Source organism: Perca fluviatilis, chromosome 2 (genome assembly GCF_010015445.1).
Source record: "Perca fluviatilis chromosome 2, GENO_Pfluv_1.0, whole genome shotgun sequence".
NCBI classification, from domain to species: Eukaryota; Metazoa; Chordata; class Actinopteri; order Perciformes; family Percidae; genus Perca; species Perca fluviatilis.
This window is the reverse complement of record NC_053113.1, coordinates 17434878-17443859: the sequence shown is the minus strand read 5'-3', so window position 1 is coordinate 17443859 and position 8982 is coordinate 17434878. Positions and strand designations below refer to the sequence as shown.

At 40.8% G+C, this 8982-nt stretch overlaps 1 protein-coding gene across 1 annotated transcript in view; it reads right to left on the bottom strand.

Moving 5' to 3' along the window:
• Positions 1-462: 462 nt before the first annotated feature.
• The window catches only part of LOC120573621 (large neutral amino acids transporter small subunit 4-like), a 29977-nt gene continuing 21457 nt past the window's right edge, over positions 463-8982 (bottom strand). Inside the window, exons 9-14 of the mRNA XM_039823458.1 lie at positions 6484-6627; positions 5878-6004; positions 5628-5760; positions 5204-5277; positions 4730-4853; positions 463-4581 (exon numbers count right to left, since the gene is read on the bottom strand). Of these exons, the coding sequence (XP_039679392.1) occupies positions 4420-4581; positions 4730-4853; positions 5204-5277; positions 5628-5760; positions 5878-6004; positions 6484-6627 (764 nt within the window). The 3' untranslated portion in view covers positions 463-4419. The remainder of the gene's footprint in view (positions 4582-4729; positions 4854-5203; positions 5278-5627; positions 5761-5877; positions 6005-6483; positions 6628-8982) is intronic.

Below are 8982 nucleotides of genomic sequence, written 5' to 3'. Positions count from 1 at the left end.
ACTGATGGAGATTACAAGGTTTCCCACACTTTTATTTACCAGTGAAATAATGATCACAGCTCAGTGAGCATCAGCTGGTGCATAAGGATAGTGTCCATCCCCTTATCTTCTCAAAGGGTGGAGTAGCCAACTGTGTGTGTGTGTGTGTGTGTGTGTGTGTGTGTGTGTGTGTGTGTGTGTGTGTGTGTGTGTGTGTGTGTGTGTGTGTGTGTGTGAAACCGGTAAAGGGAGAAACCGTCAACTCCGGTTTAACCTGTTTATGAGACAACTCAGACAGTTTAAATACATTAATGATGTTCCTCTTCTATTAAAACACTGCTTCTACTTGATTTGACCCCACATACCATGCCTATCAGCATTACAGTAAGAGTCTGACCCCTGCTGCTCTGAAGAAGTATTGTCCTACCTCTACAAGATCACAGAAGTGTGCACAGTGATCATTTGAAATAAGAGACACCTCCATACAAACGATTGTATTTATTTTGTGTCATATATTGATTGATATCTTTTTTTTCTTTCAGTTGAAACATGACTTGAAAATGTCAATGATAATGGCTATACTGTTGGTACAAGACAAAAGAAAACCAAATATACAATATAAGTCCATGAAAATACACATTCTCGTAAACATCAGAGAAAAAAAGCTTAATAAAAAGATAAACTAAACTGGCGAATGGTAGCTAGAAACAATATAAAAGGTACATGCCAGGGGAGGGAAACAAGGTGTCTGTGTTCCAGCTGAAATCCTCATTTCACTATCATCACACACAACCATAAAAACACCCGCAAGCACAAGTTGACGCTAGGATTCATCTTCAGAGAATACACAATAATTCAAAACATCGATCACTAAACTACTGCAGAATTCCTATCCTAGGAGGCTGGGGTTAGACAGGGGAAGGTGATGGCATTGATGACAGGGTGAGTTGTTTAAGGTACGGCAGTGAAGAAAAGTGCTGAATGAATGAAAAATCAATGTCCATCATCACCCACATTCATAGTGCTGGAGCAAAGTACTGCATCAGAGTATATATGTACCTGTCTGTCGTCTCTAGTCTTAACAGCATGTCAAGTCACAGGAGTATTAGTTACAGGACACACCAGCACGCCACCAGATACACTGTGGAGTTAAATTATTTACAAGTGTTTTATAAGAATGGCAAATGTGAACAAGGTTCTGTGAAAACAAAAATTGCAAATTAATTTCACATTTCTATGCACAAAGTCACATTGTTGTATCTTTCAAGTACAAAACCGGAACTCAAAACAACTGTTGAGTATATGAGAATTTCTTTCCACTTTTTAAAGGAATAATAGTGCAAAAACAATCAGTGTCTCTGTGCGGGTTTGTATCTACAACGTACAAATAAAGATTGACAAATGAAAAAATTCAGAGAAGGATGTCTGGCTTATCTTAGAAAGCCTGAGCCTGCCACCACAACCCAGTGGTGGAAAATGGATGGATAGCTTGAGATCTGTTGTTTTGCACTTTGGAAATACAACAATTTAAACATTTTGGGACGCTTAATTTGACATGCATAGAAACGTACAAATGGGAATTTAGTTTTCTATACAAAACATTTTTTTTCACTTTACAAAAGCTTTTTTCACATTTGTCATCTAACTAAACACGTTTAAATAACCACTGCCAATTTTATTACGTACAATTCTCTTTGCTCAATCTCATGCAGTTTAGTAAGGATGAATATATCTGAACCACGCTTATGAAAGTTCCTGAAGTGAGAGACAAGACTCTGCCACACTGTCTGTCTACATAAAGGCGATATAATGAACAGGGTTTTATTTTTAAGTCTGTGAATATAAAAAAATAACAGCATCTTTCCGTTCCCATGTTCTGTATTAAAAAATCTACATCTGAAGCTCTGAGTATACATTCTTCCACTAGTAAGCAGCCATGCATTGCGTGTACAATACAGTGTTGGCAAGCCGTTCAGAAATACATGACTGAGGTCCGTTTCTAGGGGTCTAAAGTGCATCATGTGCCATTCGTTTCTCACTTATAATCATTCATTGCGAGCATCTGATTGCAGCAGAGGCTTGTCTCTCAGCTCTGTAACCTGTCATCAGTAAACATTTCAAGGCGTGCTTGCAGAGGGAGGGATGGATGGATGAAAGCAATAGATGGATGGATAGATGGAGGAAAAGAGGGATTGGGTGCGCCACATCCTGCCTGGATCCACTCCTCCCATTTTCAAACACATATAAGGAGGCACTCTGAGGGTCATGGCTGTCTTTGGAAGTGCCTCTGTGAGTTACTGCCAGGCAGGAAATATCTGAGGAGCTTCTCTGTATGGCATCTGAAGACAGCATGCTGAATCAAACAGAAATTATTATCTCCCTGTATCATATCAACTCTTTTCCTTTCAAAGACAAAGACTCTTTTATTGTCTGTGTTGAGTCTCATCACACACCACTTTTCTCAGGGGCTGGAGAAGTGTGTCTTTAACAGCCTGATACCTTCAAGCAAATCTACCTTTATGTCTGTAAGAGGTGAGTTCAAGTTTCCCAAAGCTGCTGCTGTGGTTGCACTTTGTGTTACGGTGCAGAATTACCAGAAAACCGATAAGAAGCCAAGAGCAAAGTAGTTATTTGAAACGGTAACCTGATTGATTCTTTGGAATCCTCTTTGCCATTGAATAAAGAAACAGCTCTTGTCAGTAATTTGATGTCAATGTGTTGCCTTTGTGGTAACAATGACCTCAACTGCCCCTTAAAGCAAAATGCAAAAAAAAAATTGTGTTTCAACTAGCACCATTTTGATTTAGAAATACAGTTATTAAAATGTACACGTTTGCCTGTCTGTGTGTAATTGTGTGTGTACATGATGCCCAGCACCTCACAGAAGCACTTATTGCTACAATGAATCGAGACTCCAAATTCATGTGTGCAGCGAAGTGGAATAACGCAGAGCTCCATCTCTACGTCGCTCCATCTCTATGTCGCACCATCTCTACGTCACTCCAGCCTTTAAAAAACACACTTCTCCTCCACATCGTCAGATCACGTATAGGGAGCAAAGATTTACAGTAACAATGCATCGGCGATCATATTGCAAGTAAATACATTTGAGGAACAAAAAAAAGGTTACATATTTCATTTTCAACACACAAAAGGAATTCATGAGCAAAAAAAAACAACACACGGACAAACATGGCAGGTTGAGCCAGTCTTCCTGCATTAGTAACTGAGTGAAACAGTAATATAGGACCAGCCCTGTCTCTGGCATCATGCAGTGTAGTTTATCTGACCCCAGAAACCATTTTCTTTTCACACTGCATTATGTAACACACACGCAGAGATGCTGCTGTGATTTCGTGACTAACTTATCTGATTAAAAAGTCATGATACTGTGTGTTTCAATCTGAACTGCTACCAATACTGCTGTCTGTGGATTGTTATTCCGTAATGCCCTGGAGCACAAGAGGAAGCAGAGATGCCATGACCAAGGGTGCCACTTGTGTGTGTGTGTGTGTGTGTGTGTGTGTGTGTGTGTGTGTGTGTGTGTGTGTGTGTGTGTGTGTTTGGTGTTTATTTGTCTCCCAAAAGACATTTAAGTCTGCAAAACTAAGACAGACACCAAGCAGCCCCATTAAACACTGGCTTGTGCTGTCTGAGAGAGATGACAGTTTCCTGGGTGAACAGCACCTCAGACAAACCTGAACCAATCAAAAAGCAAAGGTCATCATGGTTACTGCTGTACATGTTTACAACGCCACAGACAGTTACTGTTAGGTGGCTTTAAAAGCACAATGCTTACATTGACGCCTTAGAAATGTCCTCGCTGTGGCTTTCCATTGGCTGGCATCTTCTTCTTCTATTGTTGTTTTTTGTAAAGTTGGACTGGAGAGGCTGAACCAGTCGACCGTCACTGACAGATGTAACAGCGAGAAATGAAAATGATAAGAGTGAAGAAAAGATGTGTAGAGGAGTCATTTGGGGAGATATAAAAAGTCTGCCATCAGTCTATTTTCTCCTCAGTTCAGAGATGCAGTCGAGTGAGTGGGCGCTCTCCGTGGAGCTTGAACTGTGTGTGTGTGTGTGTGTGTGTGTGTGTGTGTGTGTGTGTGTGTGTGTGTGTGTGTGTGTGTGTGTGTGTGTGTGTGTGTGTGTGTGTGTGTCAGGTTTCTAACAGTGTATAGCATCAGAGAGGGTGAGACTGTGTGCCACAGTGGTGTGTAGTCATATTGACCAAATAAGATTGGCAGTGAAATGGTGAGTGAAAGTGTGTTTAATTTGTGAGCTGTCTGACGAACTGAGAGAAGTGTCACACAGGCAAGTGACCTCCTCCCACTCTCCCCCCATTCCCCTCTCTTCTTCTCCCCGTCCTCCTCATTTTTTGTGTAGCTCATCCTCTTCAGTTTTTAAAGCATCATCTTTGACTCTGTTCTTCCTCACGGTCTAGACAAAAGCCTCGGGCTTGCTGTCGTCGTTAATCTTGGCGTAGATCTTGGGATCGTCATTGCGCTCGTCTCTGAGGCGCTGCAGGTGGCGGCTGTGGCACAGCAGGTAGAGAGGAAGGCAAAATCCCAGCATGCTAACCACCAACAGTCCCACGTTTACCTGAAGACAACATTAGAGTTAGACCAACATAATGATATGGGCCTTTCAGTAGAAAATCACAGTTCAAATGTTTAAAGGTCTAAATATTTCCCACAGTACTCGCTTCTTTACTCATTTATGCTAATGTCAATATATTTGTATCACTCACCCATAGAGGGTCTCCATCCAGGGGTCCCACCATGGCCATGAAGAGAGGCTGTTGGAGCAGGGCGAACAGAGCGCTGATCAGAGACTGCATGCCTGTCAGGCTGCCAAACTGGGAGGATGGGTACCTGCAAGGGACAAACAACATGTATCAGAGGGTACATTTAAACAGGCCCATGACTAACCTGAATTTGAGTTTTAAATATCAACTCTGTGGGTTCTATTCAAACTGAAGCCAATCAAATTAAAACTACACACACACACATAGGTAATCCTACATTAAAAGTTATAGTTATAGCAGCAGCTGAATGGCCATGGCTTTGGAATGAGATGAACAATTATATATGGGTGTAATGTTTGTGTCTATGCATACTTTGTTATGTTATGTATGTAGTAAATCTACAATTCTATATCAGTATCTTGCAGTATCATTGTGTGTGCTGTTATGCCATTATGTTTTGAACATGTTGACACTTACACAGCTGCATAGAGGCCCCCGACTGCAGAGTGGATGAAGCCTCTGACAATAGTGTGCAGGATAAAGGACAGAATCTAAGGAGGAGGAGAGAAATGAAGAGAGAAAAAAAAAGATCAATTTTTCATTAAGTACCAGTTCACAGCTGGCCTGTCCTCACTGAGAAATGGCTTTCATCTTTGATAAATGAGATTCAGGATGAGTGAATAACACGTAAAGACTCAGTTGTCCAGTAGGTGTCACTAAAGTACTTAGTGATATCAGGAGCTGCATTGCCATGTGACTCTCTCCTGTTTGAACATTGTGTACATCTCCCAGTCTTTGTCTCTCTCTGCAGCATTAGACTAGCAGCACATGCTGAGAAATGTGCATCGCCGAAGAGCTTCAAAGAAATAAGATAGTTCTCTCATCCTGTGTGTTTGTGTACCTGAAGTGGCAGGTTAGGGATGATGCAGGTGACTCCAAAGCAAACCAGGAGTAGGTTAGTGAAGATAAAGGCTCTGGTGGCGTTGATGATCTTCTGTATCTGTTTGTCGGTGCGACGGGGCTGACCAGGCTCCCTAATAGAACAGAATAGAGTAAAAAAGAATGTCAAGCTTTTTTTATTACCTTTTTAAGCTTGTGCTTTTTCTTCTTCTTTTCTTTTCTTCTGTGCGTGTTTATGTGTGAATCCTCACCTCTTGGCACTCTTGTCATTATCCTCCTCGCAGTCCTTGAGCCTCCAGTCCATGACTTGGCCAATCACAGGAGAGGTGACCAGACACAAAAGCTGGAGCACGCCAAAGATGGACGTGTAAACACTCACTGAGAGACAGACGACAGAGATACAGACAGAGTTATTGTTATGTTTTTATGCTATATTTTGAAGTTCTGAACATGAAAATGAAACGTATGAAGACGTTTAGAGGGTGATGCACATAGAAACAAGCAAACACAAAGTGGACAGATGGCTGAGGAGAACAGCTGAAGAGGGGGGGGGTTTTTGTGTTGGGGGAGGGGGCGGGGGGGTTTGTAACAGGGTGGTATTTTGAAGAGAAAAAAAACAAAAAAAAAGCAAAGAAAAAAAAAAAAAAAAAAAAAAAAAAAAAAAAAAAAAAAAAAAAAAAAAAAAACAAGCAACAAGGCGGTTTAGCTGAGCGGAAAGCAGCTTGAGAGATTGTTAGGTGTCAGAGATCAAAAAACATCCACTGCAACACTGTGGTCAGATATTAAAGATATTCACGTAACACCATGTGTGTGTTCGCATACAGTTTAATCTACTATGTGCTAGAAACAACACACACCTGTGCTGAGGTCTCCCTCTGTCAGGGACTCCAGGATGGTGTTCATGGCTCCCATGTAGAAGATGAGGCGCAGCTGGGTCACACACATGGTGATGAGGCTCAGCATGAAGATAGGACTGAGGATACTCTTCATGAAGGACTGAGCTGCAGCAGAAATAAAAAGGAAAGAGGTCATTGCAGGCAGGGTTAGATAAAATCAGTTGGCTTATACACGTGGTTTCTAAGCGAATACCAGAAATTGGTTACGCCAGTTTTGTTCACATTTCATGGGACAGAGATTCTTCCCTGAACACAGCAACATGACAACTTACAATTTTTGTTCTATATAGTTTTATGGCAACCCATCCAAAAGTTGTTGACATTTAACTCAAAAAGACAAATGTCAACCTCATGGTGGTGCTAGAGGAAAAGTCAGAGGATCACCTAAGTCATGGGATGTATCCTCTGGGCATCATGAATGTCTGTATAAAAGAAGCGAGGCAATCCATCCAACAGTTGTTGAGATAATATCAGTCTGGACCAAAATGCTGGACCGACCGACAGACTGACATAACCATCCATAGAGCCAGATCATTTCTGCCAGTCACAGCAACACACAGCACCTACGTACATGGTCTCTTTTAAGTCTCCACAAAAGCAGTAACATATGATGGAAAACTAATATGCTTTATTAAGGTGGAGGGAAGGTGGAGGGAAGAGGTTGCCATCTAAATATTCCCACTGGTCTTTGGGTGCCACAGTAATACAGTCTTAAAAAATAGGTAGGTTCTAAAATAAGTTGATCATTAATCAAAGTTGTGATATAATTGTTCAGTAACTTTTACACACACATTGCATTTTTTCCCATTAACAACTTTTCTGTCTCTGATCAAAGTAGAATATAAGAGTTAACTGCCATGCCATTGACAATGTGAGGCTGCACTTATGCTAGTTATTACAATTCGTTCTGAGAGGGGCATGAATGTCTGTACCAAATTTCATGGCAAGCCATCCAATAGTTGTTGAGACATTTAACTCAAATCTACAAATATTAACTGGTGGTGGCAGGAAAAGTCAATAGTTCAGTGTGGCATAGTTTGATACTTCTGCATTGATCAAGACACTAGTAGCCATAATGCCATGAAAACAGTCCAAAAACCATTAGGTCCAAGACTAATAAAAAGGACCTAAGGTAGCTAAGATTCCAGAGACAAAAACTATACAGTATGTCTTTTATTTTGAAATCTAAGCAATTAGTTAGAAAAAAAAGACTTCTGTGCTGGCTCAAAATGTGGTTTACATACTAAACTAGTACACTGTGGCCCTGCTGGGTGTTTCAGTACAGCTACATGATTTGTATTTGTTACTGATGATAGAGTTAAAACAAAATCTATTCAGATGTTGATGTGTTAAATTTCAAATCAAGCCTTTCAGCTCTCATGAGACTGGAGGAAAAGAAACCATGCCTAATAAGTAAATATTCTCCAGTTGCCATTAAATTAGAGAGGAATGAGAGGGCAAACATGTTTTTGTGTGAGTGTGTAATATGGGCCTCCTTAAAGCTCCTGACAGTCAGAACATGTCCAGCTGTTATGAAACCAACCATATGCGGAGGATGCTTGGCCTTCAAACCAAAACAATGCTTCTCTAGGGATCTCTGCCAGCGTGCCACACACTGCTGAGCGGCTTTTCTAAGAATGGGGTCCGAACCAATTTTACGGTCCATTTGCTATCAAAGAGACCCAGAGGGGAGCGACCAGACCCCCCCACTGGGAGTCCCTGACTCTGGTGTAGAAGAGCCAGAAGGGGCCAAAGGAGGACTGGAGGTGTAGGGGTAACAGAGGTTAGCTTAGCGTGGATGTAGGGCAGAGGTAAAGGGGCATTCAATGTAAGGGGTGTTTGTGCCTTATTGTTTTGTACAGATGTAGGTCAGGCCCTGAGGTTTAATGTTTTTCAGAGCTGAGAGGCGATGCTGCTAATATGAAGTATATTGTATTCTATCATGTAATCACAACTCTGCTGTCGAAATGAGTCATTCTTAGCAACGTGTAATTAAATACTAACAAAATTAGTTTCTGGAAGTTATATATATATATATATATATATATATATATATATATATATATATATACATTAATTGTATTATTTGAATGTATATGAGTCAGTTATTGAAAAAATAATATTACATTCTGTTAACCATATTGATAAGTTCTAATTGTGACACTGGTAATCTTAAAAAAATAACAGCTATAATAACTTAGTTCTCAATGGAGAATATTATAAAGTGCTGGTATCACTATCACTCCTCAGGACTGCTGTCTGGATAGCCTTTGTCCATTATGGAGGTTTCAGACATCTGGCACACAGAGCAGCTCTCCTGCCCGGTTCATTCACAATGCAAACTGGCTCCTGAGATGCTCGGATGAATATTCATAAGTTGGCAAAGGGGACACAACAAATAGTGGGACTGCCTTTGCTTAAGACTGGATCATTTGAGCACACTTGTTTTGAAAAGCTCTG